Genomic DNA, 17,554 nt, shown 5'->3' with positions numbered 1-17,554 from the left:
AGAATCATAGAGCTGTATCTTTCTTTCATAAATCTGATAAAACTACATTTACATTTAGTCATTTATCAGACGCTTTTCCAAAGCGACTTACAAATGAGGACAGTAGAAGCAATCAAAAACTAACAAAAGATCAGCAATATATAAGTGCAAATGACAGGTCTCGGTTAGCCTAACTTAGTATACGTAGCAAGATAAACTAAAGACTCTTCGGAGATATGAAGCATGCAATACTACTATACAGGTACTGCAGATTAACATGAGATTGGCTGAAATTGTTATGTCCCCTTTAATGCAATAAATATAAATATTATCCATAATGACAGATCCTCAATGATTTTTTACTTAGATTTCACATTATATAACTGATTATATAACATCCATAACTGCTCATCCAGGAATCTCCTGTCTGTTATGACGTTCATCATCATACACTTAAGTTTCCATTTCTCCAAACTGTTTAATCTGGTTTACTGTAACTGACAGTTTAATGACTCAGTAAATCTATCAGCTCTATGTGAGTCTTATTTTACATCTTTAGGTCTGATTAAGTAACTCTTATCTGCTTATCTGTTTGTTTTATTTCTTTGGACGTATCAAACAGAAGAGAGTCATTGTCTGAAGTTTACAGCATTTACGGCAAACTTCGTGAATGAGGGTCATGATAAGACAAAGAATTTAAGGCCCTTGATCAACTTTGTAGACATTCTTTATGTGAAACATAGGCTACAGTTACAAAGTTCAGTACTTCTTTTAGTATTTCCCAAAACATCTTTAATTTATGTTAGAGCATGGTGAAACATTTACTTTCATTTATGGGGAAAACTGTTTTTAGTTCTTCAACAATAGATTATTGTCTAGTTACTAAACTTCTCAAGTTATAGAAATATTTCCTTAATTCATCAGTTAATAACTGAAATCATGTGATTAGAAATGTTAATTGTGCTGCCACCTGACAAAAAAATTAAATAATTTGAGTTGCTATAGAGTTCTCGTGAAGGACATTTTTGGTGTTAATGATATCTTAGGATGACTGATGGTAACTTAGGTATTATGACGTCTGATCAGATTTCTTCATATCTTGTAGCACACATTCACAAACTTTCAGTTTTTGCTTTATCTTGAGGTCAAATCTTAGAAGGAAAGTCTGACCTATGTCATAAGGCTTTTGAGAAATTGTAAAACTCCAGTTTATTGGACTCCCTTCCCTCAAATCAATGAGCTTCCTTTCTTTTTGTTTGTTCAATCATTTCTCAATGTTATTTATTTGGTTATTTAACACTCTTAAACCATTCTCTGTTTATATTTGAACAACTTTTTTGGATGTAAATCTCCTTTCTTTAAGAATGTGAGAAAAATGAATCCTGATAATTACTTTATATTACATAATTACTTGATTGCTTTTTAACAGGTACAAATGTGATGGTACGTGATACTATTATGAAACCAAAATCGACAGTTCACGTACATCGATAGACTATTATGGGTGTCATGTCACCTAACTGGAATTACCTATAGCCTAATAACTTTATTACTTTTTAACAGGTACAAATGTGATGGTACGTGACACTATTAAGAAACAAAAATCCGTTATTCCTGTCATTCTATTGTTTATGGTTTCTTTCCACGGAAGTTTAAAAAAACAAAGACTCACTTTCACTTCACAATCGACAGTTCACGTACATCAATAGTCTATCATGGGTGTCATGTCACCTAACTGGAATTACCTATAGCCTGCACCATAATGGCACGCTGTATCCAAAATAAACAAAATAGGGAATACTAAAAGATGAGGATCTTGATAAAGGTTGAGGAACTGAATTAAAGCAAACAAAAAGAAAACTTGTTCATCATCAGGTAAACTGACACTGCCGAGTACCCTAAAGAGCACACTATTGAGTGTTCAACAGTGTACAATGCATGTGTCACTGGGAACAATGGTGGAAATTCAACAAACGTATACATATTTAGCTGGTATTGTCCTCACAAAATCAAAAGGCAGCTTTTGTTCATCAAACCCATATCCTCATCCAAGTTTCTAGTAAATAGTCATTTAGCATGACACTTGTATCCAAAGTACACTTATTACAGGAACAGTATCCCTGGATCAAGCTAGCACTGAGTGCCTTTCTCAAAAGTTCATGACTCATTTCTTTCAAGTATTTAACAACAGCCTTGAACTTTAACCTCGCCACACTATCCTCCACTGCTGGATTAATATAAAACATAGGTTTTCTGTCAATTCAGCTGTTTCAACATTCAAGAACACCATAATAGGAAAATCTTGACTTCCCAAGTAGTTAACCGCATTGGTCTTTGTGTCTTCAGACGTGGAATGGATGGAGGAGGAGACAATGAGACTCAACGCATTGTTTTACTCCCAATATTTGATTGAGATTCACGTACTGACTCTCCAAATATTTTCAGATACTTTCTGAGGGTAATGGGGAATGTTTTTGTTTACAGTGTGTTAGCTGTTCTTGAATTTACATCACAACCTGTCTCCTGAGTTCAAACTAAATATTGTGTTTGTAGCAAGAGTTTATGTATTAACAATTATAAAGATTTTTTTTTTTTTAATTTTGAGATATATTACTCGTAATCAGAGATGGAGTTCCTGAAAACATTGTAATGAGATTGTAACTTTATTTGCCAAATTAAAGTACCAATTTTATTTCTAATACCATAATTTGAAGATGTCTTTTATGGGCCTATGGTAAAAAGACACATTTTTAGTCCCCATGACTTAAAGAGGATAAATAACGGATACTGAACTTAGTCACACAATTTAGGTACATTTAGCTCTATTTAGCGTGTAATGTAAATTTAGTTATACAAACCCGATTCCAAAAAAGCTGGGACACTGTACAAATTGTGAATAAAAACAGAATGCAATGATATGGACGTTTCAAATTTCTATATTTTATTCAGAATACAACATACATGACAGATCAAATGTTTAAACTGAGAAAATTTATCATTTTAAGGGAAAAATAAGTTGATTTTAAATTTCATGGCATTAACACATCTCAAAAAAGTTGGGACAAGGCCATATTCACCACTGTGTGGCATCCCCTCTTCTTTTTATAACAGTCTGCAAATGTCTGGGGACTGAGGAGACAAGTTGCTCAAGTTTAGGAATAGGAATGTTGTCCCATTCTTGTCTAATACAGGCTTCTAGTTGCTCAACTGTCTTAGGTCTTCTTCGTCGCATCTTCCTCTTTATGATGTGCCAAATGTTTTCTATGGGTGAAAGATCTGGACTGCAGGCTGGCCATTTCAGTACCCGGATCCTTCTTCTACGCAGCCATGATGTTGTAATCGATGCAGTATGTGGTCTGGCATTGTCATGTTGGAAAATGCAAGGTCTTCCCTGAAAGAGACGACGTCTGGATGGGAGCATATGTTGTTCGCCTGCGCTTCTGGATCATGTTTAGATATGGCTTCTTTTTTGACCTATAGGGTTTTAGCCGGCAGCGGCGAATGGCACGGTGGATTGTGTTCACCGACAATGTTTTCTGGAAGTATTCCTGAGCCCATGTTGTGATTTCCATTACAGTAGCATTTCTGTATGTGATGCAGTGCCGTCTAAGGGCCCTGAAGATCACGGGCATCCAGTATATTTTTCCGGCCTTGACCCTTACGCACAGAGATTGTTCCAGATTCTCTGAATCTTTGGATGATATTATGCACTGATGATGATGATAACATCAAACTCTTTGTAATTTTTCTCTGAGAAACTCCTTTCTGATATTGCTCCACTATTTTTCGCCGCAGCATCGGGGGAACTGGTGATCCTCTGCCCATCTTGACTTCTGAGAGACACTGCCACTCTGAGAAGCTCTTTTTATACCCAATCATGTTGCCAATTGACCTAATAAGTTGCAAATTGGTCCTCCAGCTGTTCCTTATATGTACATTTAACTTTTCCGGCCTCTTATTGCTACCTGTCCCAACTTTTTTTGGAATGTGTAGCTCTCATGAAATCCAAAATGAGCCAATATTTGGCATGACATTTCAAAATGTCTCACTTTCAACATTTGATATGTTATCTATATTCTATTGTGAATAAAATATAAGTTTATGAGATTTGTAAATTATTCCATTCCTTTTTTACTCACAATTTGTACAGTGTCCCAACTTTTTTGGAATTGGGTTTGTATTTTAAAATGTTAATGTTTCTTTAATATAGAAGCTATTATCATGTCCCTAATCATCATTTAATTTTGATGGGCTTCATAGACCTAAATATTTACTTTTTTTTTTTAATTAAAATATAATTTCTTGCCTTTTCTGGTAAAATGCCAAATTTGTCCTGCACTTTCTATTCAGTCCCATTATGCTGAGACATTCATGTATTTGCCATCGTCAATGTCTTTTTGACCTTAAACCCCAAGCAGTATAAATCTAGCAATGGCTTAACCTGCTGATCTCAGATGCACAGTCCAACTCTCCAAGTAGCTGTCAAATTAGTGTTAATAGCTACTTTAATTTTTTAGCAATACACGTTAGATTGCTTTGATTGAATACAGTCTGTAGTACAGACTCCCCAACTATTTGAATGATGAAGGAAGATGACCTCTTTTATTTTGTCCTTTTATATATGTATTGTGGGTGTGTATAAAAATATGTGGTGGATAAACTATTTTGTATGGCAAAAAAAAATTATTGAGTTTCATTCTAAACAACGTTACATAATTCAAACAGAAGTCATCACAAAGATTTAATTATACAATATTTAATAAGAGCTTATGAGAGAAAAACTTTCACTTATATTTACAAACATTCTTTTAGGCATTTTGAGAAATATTGTACATAAATATTGTATAAACTCTTTTGAAAACAGACAAGCAAGAAAATGAAATGTTCAATACAGTTACTCTACAGTATATACATCGAGAGAGAGAGAGAAAGAGACAGACTGTAACATGAGTAGTACTTCTATTTAAATAAATCCTACAAGTAGTTGTGTTTCCCCACAAAAAAAATCAAGATTCATTTTACATTATTGATGTCATAATAAAGCACCATGCTGTTTACTGTAGTTGAGCCAGTACTGGTTTACAATCATCTAAACGGTCCAGGCCTTCGACTGCTTCAATCAGCCTCTCCACCCTCTCGTTGGACAGAACAGTGCCTGCATTGCTACGGAACTTCTTCTGAAGGCTTTCTTGGCTAAGTGGGTTCCTCCAGTGACCGTAGAAGGTGTCACAGCGCCCTCGCAGGACGTCTCCACTTACCAAGGTAACCTCCACCTCACCATACATGATGTTGAAATTGGCTGGGTTGTCATGAGGGTGCTCCAGACGGACGCGGGAGAGGAGCGCTTGAAGCTCGGGCCGCAGGAGGGCCTCCGGTTGGAAGGACTGCACTGTGACTTCTCCATCCAGCAGGGCGGTGCAGGCGTTGAACTGGAAGGAGTGGCGTGCCTGGTGCTCCGTCTCCGGGAATGGACGGTTGATGTACTTGGACAGTGGCACCCTAAGCAGGATATCCTGCACCAGGTTTGGAGAAATGCTGCCTTCTTTCAGGCCGACTAGGGTCTTGTGCACGACAGCGGCAGCATCGGCGATCCAGTGCATGCCGAGGTGTGCAGGAAAGCGCTTGAAAGCGATGTCTTGTGTTTCTATAAGGAAGCTGTGCTCGTCCTCCTCTAGGGAACTGATGGGGTGCGGGGCATAGTCTTCGTAGAAAGCACTGAACCCGGCTACACCAGGTACTGCATCCAAGACTAGAGGACTTGCCTCCAACCCACGGGACGCCAGCAGGGCTGCTTCGAGACCCAGGCGTGAGGCGTTACCGATGTGAAGAGGTTTGGATTGCGTTGCAGCATTAGCCATTGGTGCACCTGCCAAAGATGCAGCGATGGCCAAGGCATTACTGCACTGATTGCGATCCAGAGACAGGAGGCGAGCACAAGCCGCTGCACTGCCCAAAGTGCCCACCACACTGGGAGGATGGAACCTGATGGGAAAGACAGAGAAAGAGCATGGTCATTATTTTACCAGATTAGATTAAATCAACTATCCACAACTGTTCTAGCGTGATCACTGAATCATCAATGAACTGACTTTAACCAGAAAAATTACTCTTTGTTATTGTCCTCTTGCATTATTGGCAAACTATTTTCCTGTTTGACACTGTAAAGCTGCTTTGAGACAATCAGTGTTGTATAAAGTGCTATACAAATAAAGGTGACTTGACTTGACTCTTATCTAAAGCTTAAATTGTTCTTCAGTTTTGGGGACAGCCAAACACATGATTTTCAAAGTATACTTCATTTGACACTGGAAGTTTCGATGCGTCCAGTGTCCAAAAGTTTTGCTTTTGCAATAAAATATGTATTTATACTTGTTCAAACTACTGTTGCGAGTTTCTCCTAATCCCGTCACAATACGGCTTTCTATTGTTGTTGTGTCTCCAGTAGTTTGTATGGGCTTCATTTCTAAAATGTTGCATAGAAACCATACCTACATTTGATCTTACAATCATTTCTCAAATGTGCATACGTGTAATTCAGAGAACGAACGTATGCATAAAAAATGTACACATACTCTAAGATCAAATCTGTCCACACCCAAATGAGGGCACAGGTCTCTAAATATGTCTCCCTTCCTCCTTCAAAATGAGTATGTCTAATATTTACACTCTTTTTTTATTGTTTGCCATGTGAAAACCCTGTAAAAGTCTGAAATAGTAATAGCAAGCTCCAGTAAAATTCAACCAGCTTTGGACATAATTCCAGAACCCAGGTGGATTCTGTTTTCACAGCACTCAGGAAATAACAAATTATAAGTGTCTCGGAGCACAAACAGAACTGCTCTGCATAAACAGCTGTCTGAAGGAGCTTTGTGAACTTTCACATGGCATCTGCGATGCTCCGACCCACCCAGCTCCGTGTGTTTTACCTCACAGAATATCCATGCTTTTATTCACGCTGTGCTGTACTTAGACTTGCAATTATTGCTCTCGCTCACTTAAGTTGAGACATAAAAAATGGACTCTAACCTCTTAGGGATGTTGCGAGCCTCGTTGGAGAATCTCATCAGTCGGCCTTGAATTTCGATGCCCACATTAAAGGCGGTTAGGAAGTCAAGCCCACTTGGTTTGCTGTTGTTGTGCAACATGTCGCTTATTGCAAGGAGGGCAGGCAGTACTGCTCCAGAGGGGTGGGTCGCGGGATGCCAAGTGTCATCAAAGTCCATTGAATGAGCCTGTGGAAAACCGACATGTCAATCAAGGTCTAGAGTGACAGCTCTGGGATGATGGTTTATGTTTCTACACATTGGTATTCATGTCTGATTGTCATGTCATTGCCTTCAGACATCTTCTCTAGCATAGGCAAAGCCCTACAAGGGAAAAGGAAAATCCTGTGCATGACTGTCGGCGGTATGAGTAAGATCCAATAACACAGCCTGTCTAGTTTCTATTTGAAACACTTCCTCAAGTGTTATTGGTTTAACACACTCAATTTGGAGGGTCCACAGCAGACTTTCCTACAAGACTATGGATGTTTTTGTACTCCATGAAAGTTCCACATTGCTAAGGTTTCATAACTTGAGATGTTTATTTTTACATTACCACAACTGGCTGCCAAAAATGGTGCTGAATGTTACAAAACAAGTTTGGAATTTAATGCTTCATTGACCGTCTTGTCTGGAAGCTAATTTCAGGCTTGCAGAACAGGTCTTTCTGGAGAAACACTGCGTATGTGACCAGGATGTTGAATTACACATCCAGTGTAATCTGAGCTAGGAAATACAGTTACAACTCAATGCACGTGATGACACTTACTGCTACTCCATTGACAAAAGCTGCGAGGGTTGGAGAGAGCTTCATGCCTCGGCGGCCGTAGACGAAGCTGACGTCATCAGGAGCATACATGTGCTTGGGGAAGAGGATAAATGACTCATTCACATATCAACATATCAGAAATGGTCAAAATTACTGCTTAAACATGGGCTATGTTTGTACACCACTGTTTCTGATTACACAGACCTGACTTCACTCAGTTCTACTGAAAATGGCATCTCTTAATGATGGAAAAACACAGGCCGTTTTCTCTAAAGTTTACAATTTACTATCGGGACCGTGCCCTACCTGGCAGTGCTGAAGGGCCAGATCAAACACATCGGTGGTGCTTCCCAGAAGTCCAACGCCGATGCTGTCCAGAACCATGCGTTTGCTGCGCTGCAGCACGGTTGGTGACAGATGCCTTGGCTGGACACTCTGAATGAACCTGCCAAAACTGCTGGTCACTGTTTCCTCAGGGGCAGGACGCTCTGCCACTAAAAACAGGGTAACAAGATAAAGTGTAAGTTAACACTGAAACACTTGACATTGCTGGATAGCACCCGTCCTTCTGAGTGCCAGTGACTATTCTAGATTAGTCAATTAGTCATTCTGTATAAATGTTAAATTCCAGACCCTAACAAAAGCTTTGACTTTCAACGTATTTTCTTTTCCATTACTAGTTAACAAACAGCAGTTTATTGACAAATAAGCTGTGACAGTAGAGCTTGCTCACCATCTAGTGCAGACTTATGGAGTCCTCGAGCAGCAGAAACAGCAGACAAGTATCTGGTGGATCTCTGTGTACAAACATTTATCTTTGAGTGACTCAGCTATACATTTAGTATATGAAGTTAGTATATAGTATATGTTTTGTTCTCATTTATGCATGCCAATTAAAAAAGCTGACATGCTTGTCAAATGCCTTTTTATTTGATAACATTTTATGTAATACTAGTTTTTCCTTCTATGAAACATAAAAAACCCCAACAACACTTATTGTAAATAGTTTGGCTTCAATAATACACTTCAGTAAAAAATAAAATAATTAATTAACAAATTAATTAATAATAATAAAACAAACACTGTTTTTCTTTAAAAATTCAGCAAGCATACATAAACCTATAAACTGCTCAACTATGTCAGAACATGACAGCATAACATTTTCTCTACCTGTAAAGTTGAAAGCATGTTGTCAGTTTTTGTTCAGGATATGAAGATGCTTGATATCTTTTGTCAATGATGTAAAGTTGAAGAAATGTTGGCTTCTTCTCCCTGTTTCAGCGTAGAGATGAAATGGTTGTAGGTAGAGGATGCTGATGTGCTAGAGTCAAGTGTCTGCATGTCCTTTTTATATAGTACTGAACGTCAAAAGACAATGATACACCCACTAAACCTAAAGAACAACCAGGGCTGGATTTCCCAAAGTAATACTATTTTTAGATTAATAGGTGGGATTTTTTCAGCAGGAAACAAACTGTCTTATTGAAAGGGTCAGTGATGTCATCACTGATGAGGAAATGGGTTGGTTGACATCTCTGTAACTCCTCCCAGCTCCATTGAGTTTGTTTCTATAAACTTAAAGCATTCTTCACAAGCATCTCAACACTTCATCACAGATCAAGGATCTTCACTAGGTAAGTCTATTATTTCTGTAATTCTTTTGTTCCATATAATAAAAACCTAAGCAACATAAATATACAAAGCAACACTAACAGTTTTACTGCCTATTTAGTTTTGATTTTGTTTAATCTGGATATATAAAAGTCTGCTCAAACTTACTGTTAGTTTATCCTCAAGCCTTGTCCACAGACAGCTGTCTATGTTGACTCCTGTCTGCTGGTGGTTTAAAATGAAACAGATTAAATCTCTGCAGTTGTCACTGAACCACCACCTAGACAGTTATGTAATATTATCATTGTTCAGCTGAGAGCCTTCAGACATCTGTGTTAGAAAGGCAGTTTGAGTTTTAATGCCTGAAGACTGAAGCATCCATTCTGTGAAAAGCGTTTGGCTACTGCTCAGCTGTTTGCTGAACTGGACACCTGCGCTGCTTACCTACAGAGGGGAGGGAGAATGTGAAACTAAACACACCCATGAATAGGCTGTTTAGTGCACACTCAAGATATGAGAAGTCTTTTGGCACATAGAATTACGAGGCACATTTTAACTCGGCTTTGACTGCTTCATTTTATGAAGGTGTTTAATGGTCCTTTATGATACATTAAATTTGTTTGTAGAAGTATGCATATAACCACCACTAAAAGTGCAGAATATTTTAGCATGCTGTTTACCTGGCTGATATCCATCAGTTATAAGTTATTTTTATTAACCTAGTTATATCAAATAATTTAGGCTGATCAAATCTGGTAAACTTATTTAAGCATGCTGTGAATTATTATTATATATTATTTTTTTTTTGATTATGAGATGATTTGACTGATGAAAGTATATATATTGTATAACCTTTACTGTCTATCATTATGTGCTATTTACCCAACTTAATCTTATCAGCAGAAAGCTACATTTAAAGGGAAGTTCATGGCATCAGCAAGTGGCTTTCCGGCAAGTTTTTATGGAGAGCCGGGTGTGCTTGGGCTTCTGGCCAATGGCATCAGTGCTTTCCTTGTCCTACTGCAGAACTTCCATGGGGCCAGGACTGGCGTTCCTGCAGAGGGAGTGGAAAACATATTAGCAGGTCTTTGCAGATCATTGTTTTGTCATTTTAAATTAACAAACAATAATTATACCATTATATGCTAATATCAGAAAACAATTGAAACCTATACATGTTATGCATTTATGCTAGTTCAGTTTAGCATCTACATCATGCATCCTTTTCTTTGCATCTTATGTCAATTTATACAGGTGTTCATCTCATTCTAATTGGTGGAGTGTGTCAGCTAGTGGCAGGCTTGATTTCTTTCCGAAAATATGACCATCTGAGTGGGACGTCCTTTGTAGGATACGCAGTGCTGTGGGGCAGTTATGGGGCCACAAGAATTTTCCTAGGTGCCAACCAACAAAGTCCAAACCTGTTCAATGAATCAACATCGATAAATAACACCATTCAAGATCTGTTCACAGACACTAGTATTAACAAAACCGACATTCCAATGTTCATCAAGGAGTCTGCCATAGCTGGGCTGGTACCTTACATTCTGTTATCCTTTCTGCTGGCCTTCTGTTCAGCAACTGTAAACTACATCATGCCCTTTGTGTTTGGGGCCATCACCCTCACACTGATATTTGAGGCTATTGGTCTGGTAGCAGGGTGGGCTCTGGTGGTTTCTGGGGTTCTGGAGCTCCTTATTCTGCTCTTTGCCATATATGGCTCATCAGCACTGCTAATCAAGGGACTGGCCCAACGCTATGTGCTAAAGGGTTTTGGAAACCCTCTCTTCAACGTACTGCTACTAGGAACCACTAACGCAAGTAGCTCCCAAAGCTTGGGCCAAGAGAAGAAGAAAAACACAAAATATGCTGAACCTATGGCCTTGGGGTTCTTCTGCGACACAGTCTCACCATTTATCTTCGCCTTCTATGCCTTTAACTACTTCCCGTCGGTCTCAGTAGCTGCCATCTGGATAACCATCAATTCTGCTGCTCAGCTTCTATCTAGCTATTATGCATACTTGCGTCAAGACTGCTACCATGCAACCAAGTTTGGCCTGCACTGCGTGTTTTGGTTGGTGAAGACCTGGGAAGAGCATGTGGTATCAGTAACCATTGGCCGGACTGAAGCTGGTGAAGTAAGGCACGCCATGGTTGGCAACTGGTTCTTCGTGTCTGCTGCATTGGTTTTCTGCATCGCAAGTCTACACAAAGACACTCTTGAGCTAGTTCACAACTCATTTTTTGTCCTGGTGACCATATCAACCATCTCCCAGATTCCCATTGAGAGGTACTACATCTTTTTTGGAGTGACCTGCTCCCTCTTCACTCTCCTGTCCTACTATGGCACCTTTGCACGCCTCATCAACACCATTGCTGAGAAGTCTTTGATCCCAGTTGGACCCCAGCCTGTCTCCACCGAATCCCTGCAGAAATATCTCAGTTACCTCAAGAGGTCCAAAATAAATGAGTCTGAGGATAAAGGTGCACAGCTCTCTGATGCTTTATTTTATCTTTCCAATGGAGTGGCTGCACTCTCAGCCATCCATAGCATTCAGCCCGGCCTGGCATTTTTCGACCTAACTGTTCCTTGGGTGCTCATCCCAGGAGCCATCATCCAGGCCTACGTCAGTCGACTACAGGTACAAGGTGGCCAGAGATTCGGCTCTGTCATTCCCTCCTTTTATGTGGCTATTTGGGCAACTTGGAGCTGGTTTAGGTTTGCAGGTATGAAAATGTACTAATTCATAGATAGAATAAAAAAAAATACTTGGCTACAATTTTGAGTAGAAATCTAAGATCTATTTTTCCTGCAGGACATCGTTTGCAAATATCCACAGAGTCAGCAAATGGCTTTGCAGCTGGAGCAATAGCATTCCTGGTCATTAACGCTTTCTTGATTTTAGTTGGTAGGTCTGTTTACAAATACATATCATAAACTCTCACAACTGATTCCTGTGTTTTTAAGCATTGCGAATTGGACTCTTTCTTTACAGCGGCCTACAACAATCTTGTTCTTTTGGCACTGACCACCATCATGGAGGTCATCATAGTTTGTTTTCTCCTCTCTGCTCTTGGACGACTGCCCTATCAGCTAGAAGGTACTGTACACAAATACATTTTGTAAGAAAACGTATTGTGAAGATGAAGATGAAACTACATGAATAATATGTAAAAGTTACCTCACACTGCTTTGAAACTCTTTCTTTAGTTGCCATGCTAGCAGTTTTCGCCATCATATGTTTGTATGGCATGCTAGCATCCCTTGTGAATAGTATCTTCTCCAAAACCCTGATTCCAGTTGGACCTTCCCTTATCAAGGTATTAGTTCAATTATGACAAAATGTTTATGAAGATTATGTTTACATTCATAATCATAAAAAAAACTTCCTTGACTAATTGATCTGCGTTATCCAAAACAAGAAAAAGAAGGAATCTGAGACCACATATCCATGTTTCATCGCTAATTCTCGGGAAACCAGCGGACTCCTCAAGATTGCCAAATCATTGGAAAACAATGGAGTATGTGGCATTCCTACAGATACTGTCTATGCCTTGGCTGCTTCATGCAAGAACCCCAGTGCAATTGAGAAGATCTACTCTATCAAAGTACATGCCTGCAGAAAAGCAACACAATATTGTCTTACAAATCATCAAATGCCTGCGCTCTTGTAAACTGACCCACAAACTTTTCTCTCTGTTAGGACCGTCCTGCAGAGAAGCCAGTGTGCATCTGTATCTCAAGTGTGGAGCAGCTTGTGGCCGCCAAACCTCCTTTCAGCCCTCTGCTCTGGGAGTTCATGAGAAATGTCTACCCCGGAGGCATTAGTTGCATTGTCCCAAAGTGCGAATGGCTCCTCAAACTTGGTAAGGTTATTAACAGATACAACATTTTGCATTTACACCGAACTCTATTATCAAAAATGGGATATCACCAAACCAAAAGAAAACTTTACTGAGCAAAATCTGTGATTCTCTATCATCTCCAGTCATTTTCACTGCTTATATTTTTCGCAGGTGTGGGTCCTGCATATGACCGTGTGGGGACCAGAGATAGCATTATGATTAGAGTACCTGACCACACCACTACTGCTCACCTGTGTGAATTCACCGGCCCATTGGCCATTACATCAGCCAATCCCAGTGGAGAAGCTGACAGTACCCACCATGATATGGTCATCAAGTAAGTTTATAAAGGCCCTAACAAGTGCTAGAGGCTAAGTACTGCAAGTGAATACAAACTCTGCCAAACAAATGCACTGTGAATATGTTTTTTTTTTTTTTTTGCATAATCCAGGCTGTTCTGCTACCTTCAAAAAACTTTAACAAGAACAAACCACAACACTCTATTGTTAGGCGCACTGATTCTTTCACTTAATTACAGCAGAGTGTTCTGTAATTAAAGGTTTACCTCTTATATTAAAGTATACTTCTTCTGAAGCCAACTTTATTATTAGGAAGGATGTGTTTTCTGCTTGTCTTGACATTTTATTTTAAAACAATAACTAATTTGCAATACTAAACGTCTTCGCTGTGGCAGTGAGCATAATCAAAGTATTGTTTTCTTTTGTTCTGAAACAGCCGTCTTGGTCACAAGATTGATGGAGTCCTGTGTGATGGTGAATCTAATGAGTTGGTGGCATCAACTGTAGTGAACTGCCTCAAAATTGATGAAGGTAAGCTGATATCCCAAACACCTGATATCCTATTATCATTATATTCCATTATTATTAATAACATTTTGTTCATCTTTAGGAACTATCAGCATTCTTCGTGAAGGTTGTGTGCCTGCACTGAAAGTGAGGCAGATTTTTGAACGAGTAAAAAGCAACATGTTGTAGAATTACTACCAACATCAGCATTGACAGCACTTTTACTTGCTTTGTTCAATTTGAAGGATGTTTCAATTTGTATATGAAGATAGAACTTAAACTTTACATGTATATAAAGCAATTTTGATATCACTTCACTACATTATTAGCTATTGTGAGTATCACCCTGAAAACATGTTAAAGTGAGCATTGTTGAAGCCCGTATTAAGTAAGCATTAGCTACATAAACCTGTTACAGATGTGTAAATGTATTATATGTTTGCCAATGCTTGTGAAGTTTGAAAAGTGTTCTAATACTGAACTGTAATTTTTTATTAATTTATTGCTATTTATGTACTCTTTCAGTGGATCATGCCTTTGTTGATCAAGAGTAAATATACTAAACAGAAGCACTTAGAAATCAATGAGCAATTCAACCAGAGTGAAAATGTATTTAAATATTATCTCTGCAAAGTATGCTTGTATTTGTATTGTGAACTGAGAAACTGTATGCATGAGATTTCTTTTTTCAAATGTGCTTTATAACTGTCTAATAAAATACTGACATGAAGATTTGTTTTGTCATGAAAATCAAAGCTTACTGAGCTTATATTAAAATGCTTTTCCAAGCAAGCTATTAAGCGTTCATGCTATAAAACCAGTTAAGACAACAAATACAGAACACACAAGGGACAATATAAAAAATAAACACAAAGCAAGATATTTAAGAATTTGCAGAAAATATGCAATGCACTGCATGCAGTAAATATACAGCAATGTGCAGACCAAATCAAAAAAAAAAAGGAAACCATATATTATAGTTTGGAGATGATAGTTGTATAAATATGGTTGCAATCAAAATTATTCCACCCCCTTGACCTGCAAGACATTCTGCTGCCATGAAAAAAGGGTCATGAAACCAATTCAACCAAAGAACCAGTAAACTATTAAAGAAAGTTTATTAATACACATTTGAGTGTAAAGCTGATGAAAAATGAACAAAAATAAGGGGAGACACTGCAGGCAAAAACAGAGTTTTTTCATGCACCTGTCAATATTTAGATTTTGGGCTTTTTGGCTTTTCATAAAGTGTTTTTTCAGACTTATGGAAAGAAAACATCCAAAAGACACTGTTAAGTATTTCTTTTATAGCACTTTTTCTCTCTGTGTCAATAGATTTCAATTACAATATATATTTTTAAAGGCCGTTTTCTCAAAATGAGTTTTTTCTCCAACTCTGAGCCATATATCTCCACTTTAGTGGCACTCTAGCACACCAAACTTTACATATTTATTCCTGTCTTTATTCTGAAGGTTTTTACAGAGGGATTTGTTCATATGTAATTTTCTTGATTATATTGATTATATAAAACATTTTATTCCCCAAAAAACGTTGAAAATATATTGTTTTCTAGCTGTTCAAAGTATTTTCTGAATTATGGAGTGACAAAAAGAGATACCCAGAATTCCTTCTGTAAAAACATTTGACTCTAATATGTCAAAAAAAATAAACAAGAATTTTAAAACTAACTTCATCCAGTGTTCAGATTTCTGTACTAGAAATTTATGCAAATTAGCGCATATTTCATTAAATAATGCCTCATTTGCATATTAAAATATAACATTTTAGAAAATTTGTAATACAAAAAATGTTTGCAATTATCAATGTAATCAATCAACTTGGTAAGTAAGGTGATAACTATTAGTTAATTTTTTTACCCTATTCACCTGCAGTGTCTCGCCTCTTGAGTGTAAAGCTGATGAAAAATGAACAAAAATAAAATTGGCTCTAAACATTCCAGTACAAAAGTATTCAACCCCCAAGAGTTACATTGTTGTGCAGAATCTTTTATTCTTTCTAACCTTAAATAAACATTGCTCTTAATTGCTTAGAAGCTTCTGAGACCTCTCTACTGGAACCTTGGCCCATTATGGCTGATAATCTTTGGTTTTCATGTTTCCACTGGCTTCTTCTAATCTCACCAAAGACCTATCTGAAGATTTAGTGGACTGAACAGGCCACTGAAGAATATTCTACGACTGACCCCTGAACCAAGCATAAGTAGATTTGGATGTGTACTTTGGGATGATCGTCCTGCAGGAGAGTTCACTCATCATCAAGCTTCATTTTCTGCACCAAGGCATCTTCAAAGAATCCATAGTGCCCTTCAAACAGACAAGATTTCCACTCCCTGCAACAGCAAAGCACCCATAACAAGACACAACAAGGCCTTTTATGTTCTTCTTGGTCAAGAGTGGCATTCGGCAAGGTGTACTGACATGAAGGCCATTTGTGTCTAGTGTTCTTCTTGTACTATGCACTCTTGTACTCTTGTGAAATGTTGTTCCTCCTTTCATCAGGTAATCCTGCAAGTCTGTGGAAGTTTATAAATGGTTTTTCTCAGTTGCTTTGTCTAGGAATTTACAGTGTCTTCTTGTAGCCTTGAATAATTCTGATCGCAAATGTATGCATAATTCATATACTGCACATCTGTGGTCTGTTCTCCCAATTTAATTTATCATATATTCCATCGATAATTCACTGGAATGCACAGAGAATCTCTTGTTTTTCTTCTCAAATCCTCACGTCTCTTTCCAGGTTTGTTTGTTTTCACAGGTAAATGCAATTTATTATCTGTCAAAATGACGGAAATCACTTTGAAATAGTATCTTGCAATGCTGAAGTTAATGAACATTTTTGATTAAGGCAACATATGTTACATAATACAGATATATATTACTACAGTGATATTGGCTGTGGAAAGAATAGGGGTTATTCAAAGTCTGTTGAAAGTACCTTGTTTTTGCTTTTAAACTTTTAAATGTCATTTTCATAAAATGTATAATAGCATTCATAGAGCGAGCCTTTCACTGAGTGTTCACAGCCTCACGGACGTAACACCCATAATTCGCGCAAAGCATCATGGGGCGCAGGAATAAGGTGGATAGGGAACTGAAGAAAGAATTTACTTTAGAAACTGTCCAGCACATAAATACACAGATACTTCCATATCAGTTCATTTGCAAAAGTGTTTGTGGTAGAATTACACTTGACATACTTTTGAAAACTGATGAGATTACATTAAAACTTTCTGTGACCCTGCTAGTTTTATGCAATCTATTTCCTTTTTCCTTACTAAATAAATACAAAGTCATTCCAAAGCTCTTAGTCATTAAACAAAACGATACCTGCCTATGTGTAGCACAGGAAAGTGAAGTGTTGACATGTTTGACATGTTTTCATACGTCAGACATCCACTCCCATAACCATCATTATCCTCTCTGTTTTAAAATACTTTTAAAAGCATTTCTAAGCCTTTCTTTGCAATAATAATAAAAAT

At 37.9% G+C, this 17,554-nt stretch overlaps 3 protein-coding genes across 3 annotated transcripts; 2 read left to right on the top strand and 1 right to left on the bottom strand.

Moving 5' to 3' along the window:
• Nucleotides 1-4,760: 4,760 nt before the first annotated feature.
• LOC109060032 (cis-aconitate decarboxylase-like) lies at nucleotides 4,761-9,214 on the bottom strand. The gene is made up of 6 exons (XM_042769797.1): nucleotides 8,962-9,214; nucleotides 8,525-8,588; nucleotides 8,098-8,285; nucleotides 7,792-7,884; nucleotides 7,006-7,211; nucleotides 4,761-5,961 (listed from the first exon to the last, which is right to left on the bottom strand). The coding sequence occupies exons 1-6, from the start codon at nucleotides 8,977-8,979 to the stop codon at nucleotides 5,034-5,036; spliced, it is 1,497 nt and encodes a 498-aa protein (XP_042625731.1). The 5' UTR covers nucleotides 8,980-9,214; the 3' UTR covers nucleotides 4,761-5,033.
• Nucleotides 9,215-10,294: 1,080 nt separating this feature from the next.
• Nucleotides 10,295-12,741, top strand: LOC109060031. The gene is made up of 5 exons (XM_042769661.1): nucleotides 10,295-10,486; nucleotides 10,657-12,129; nucleotides 12,219-12,311; nucleotides 12,399-12,503; nucleotides 12,614-12,741. The coding sequence occupies exons 1-5, from the start codon at nucleotides 10,330-10,332 to the stop codon at nucleotides 12,739-12,741; spliced, it is 1,956 nt and encodes a 651-aa protein (XP_042625595.1). The 5' UTR covers nucleotides 10,295-10,329.
• A 73-nt stretch (nucleotides 12,742-12,814) lies between these two features.
• LOC109060052 (putative threonylcarbamoyl-AMP synthase) lies at nucleotides 12,815-14,784 on the top strand. The gene is made up of 5 exons (XM_042770692.1): nucleotides 12,815-13,011; nucleotides 13,107-13,269; nucleotides 13,420-13,585; nucleotides 13,984-14,078; nucleotides 14,158-14,784. Exons 2-5 carry the CDS (start codon nucleotides 13,203-13,205, stop codon nucleotides 14,241-14,243), a joined length of 414 nt encoding a protein of 137 aa, XP_042626626.1. The 5' UTR covers nucleotides 12,815-13,011; nucleotides 13,107-13,202; the 3' UTR covers nucleotides 14,244-14,784.
• Nucleotides 14,785-17,554: the final 2,770 nt, after the last annotated feature.

Source organism: Cyprinus carpio, chromosome A14, assembly GCF_018340385.1.
Source record: "Cyprinus carpio isolate SPL01 chromosome A14, ASM1834038v1, whole genome shotgun sequence".
In the NCBI taxonomy this organism is placed as follows: Eukaryota; Metazoa; Chordata; class Actinopteri; order Cypriniformes; family Cyprinidae; genus Cyprinus; species Cyprinus carpio.
Note: the sequence above shows the minus strand (reverse complement) of the source record. Positions and strands in the feature narration are given on the sequence as shown.